The sequence below is a fragment of the Austrofundulus limnaeus genome, unplaced genomic scaffold, assembly GCF_001266775.1.
Source record: "Austrofundulus limnaeus strain Quisiro unplaced genomic scaffold, Austrofundulus_limnaeus-1.0 Scaffold466, whole genome shotgun sequence".
Lineage (NCBI taxonomy): Eukaryota > Metazoa > Chordata > Actinopteri > Cyprinodontiformes > Rivulidae > Austrofundulus > Austrofundulus limnaeus.
Genome location: NW_013952868.1, coordinates 297,127 through 299,548, shown reverse-complemented (window position 1 = coordinate 299,548; position 2,422 = coordinate 297,127). Strand labels below are relative to the sequence as shown.

Below are 2,422 nucleotides of genomic sequence, written 5' to 3'. Positions count from 1 at the left end.
GATGGATGGATGGATGGATAAATGACATTAAATAGCCACCTTCCAACCTGTACTGCTGGTAGAAATAAGTTTTGAACTTTTTCCGCTCTCCTTTCCTCCTGCTTTGCAGCGGGTGCTTTCATGTCCCCAGTGAGGCTGATAACCTCGTATGGATTTTTTGCAAAATTTACGCATTTTTGCGGCTTTTTATACAGGTAAACATCTGAAGAGGTTGACATGTATGGGACAACAAAATACAGAATTGTTATTGAGTTTGTCAACACGAACCGCTACCTGAGAGGCACTACTASCCCCTCCCCCATCAGAGTGTCAGAGCAGGACGAGTCAGTGCAACGTCAATCAAATGACAGAGAGGGTGGGGGYGATTGCTGCATTGGGGGGAGAAAATGTTTTATGGGTAGCGATGTTTATTTTTCCTGTAATACTTCAATATAGTTTTTTAAGACAAAGCTAATTGAAAGGAGCACTGAGCTGAGTTACAACCAGAGATTACAAATAATTACTTTTTTTTCCTCTGCAATTTGGYGCCCCCTCCAGCAGATGGTGCTCTAGGCGACCGCCTAGTTCGCCTATGCCAAGAGCCGGCTCTGGTTATCTGTACTTTCTACTCCTTACATTTTAAAACAAGGCAAGAAGTAGAAAGTCATTATTTTTATTTCATTATTGCTTGTTTTCATTCCAGCTTGTTATTGTAAAAGAATAAATAATATCCATATAAAGTTTGCCTTCTAGATAGAGTGGATTTAATTGTGGTTGAATGAGAAGTATAAATATATAAAATTCTGATACCATATTAGTTTGTACACAAACGAATCATATCACACTCCAGCAGGACATAAATAAAAGGACTGTACTTAAGAAGTATTTGTATTTCATGAACTATTTTAATGTATTTGGCTGCAGCCCTCGGATAGATGTTTATTTTAGGGAAAGGTTTTGGGCACCCTTGATAAATGTATATAAACTGAAACAGCTAGACTAAATTTAATATAAATTACTTATTTTAATACAGTCATTTCTGCATTTTTTTGGGAGGCCACCTCCTAATTGTGAGGATTTGGTGTTTTCTGTTCTTGTCTTGTGCTTCCATCTAGTGTTCATTTCATGCCTTGTCATCTCAATCCTCAGATTATTCCAAGTACACTTCGCTGCAGCATGCAGCTCGGGGCGGTGACAGACCTTTCCGTCAGTCCCATACCTTATATGGAAATGGGACTATTGCATTCCGGAAATGAAGGGGGCGCTAGTGACACTATTTTCTATNTTAGCTACATAATTACTGCTTATATTAATTGAAACTACTTGCTAAAGGTAACCAAGTAAAACGCATTCTTAATTAAATAGCAGGTGGCTACAAGTTATTAGGATATACTTTTATAATTAATATAAAACTGTGGCTACTGTGAGTCTCCAAGCATAGCATGCTACGCTTGTAAAGCTAGCTTGTATGCTAATTACAGCCTTTTGAGACAGGCTGGCATGTTACACATAACATTGACATCGGTAATTTATGTAAAAACAATATATATTGAATTAGCACACTAACAAACTCGTAGGTTTTACTACTATAACTTTACTTGGTATAAACAAACTTGCTGTCGGACTYGGCGTTAGCTAGCCACTGCTAACGCACCACTGACGTGATTATCGTGATTACTTCATTCGAGTTCAACTGTCATGTGTAATGTACGCTTAAAACACAGGGAACGGGTTTCGAGACGTGCTTTAGTGAATACAGCTGACATTTGCACAAATGCGTATTTGCACAAAATACACTGCTTAAAGGAAGCAACGCGGCTAGYAGTGACAACAGTCCGAAACGTCAACACAGGCCTTGCGCGGATTGTACGCAACATCTCCTCTCCACCAGCAGGTCATGAACTCATCAACACAGTTGAACAAGTGGGAGCGTTCAGGGAAAACAACCACAACAAACGCAACTTAAAAACGAACAGCGTACCGTTTTTGCGGCTTCCGCCCATGTCCTCCCCTTCTTTTTCTTCTGGCTCTCCCTCATTGCGTACGTCCTCCTGCGGAGTAGTGTTTAATTTGACAGTCTTAGTTGAAATGTTGCCTTTAGTTAGCGACCCACACCGTCTGCCATGTTGGGCTTACTGTACAGAGTCACGTGACCAATGGGAACGTCACTTTACTGTACGTCGCTGTCACTCCCCCCGAACCCTCAACTGTCCCGCATCTCATTGTGAAAAAGCTATCAAAGACCGCAATAAAATTAAAATAAAATAAAACAAAATAAAATAAATATCTGCCCAAGTTAACAATTTCTCTAAACATCGTTGTTTTTACTTGTAACTTTCTTCTGCATACCATTTGATATTTTATTCCACAGATATATAATTTCAATGAAATGTCAAAATACAGAGTTGTAAAGTAACTAAGTACAAATACTTTGTTACTGTAC

General features: G+C 39.2%; 1 protein-coding gene across 2 annotated transcripts in view; it reads right to left on the bottom strand.

The window, feature by feature from the left end:
- Positions 1–2,169, bottom strand: part of asxl2 (ASXL transcriptional regulator 2) — a 34,428-nt gene extending 32,259 nt beyond the window's left edge. The window contains exon 1 of one of the 2 annotated variants that reach the window (XM_014025298.1): positions 1,961–2,169. In XM_014025298.1, the coding sequence (XP_013880752.1) occupies positions 1,961–2,017 (57 nt within the window). In that variant the 5' untranslated portion in view covers positions 2,018–2,169. The remainder of the gene's footprint in view (positions 1–1,960) is intronic. The other variant, XM_014025296.1, reaches the window with a different exon arrangement.
- Between the last annotated feature and the right edge of the window lie 253 nt (positions 2,170–2,422).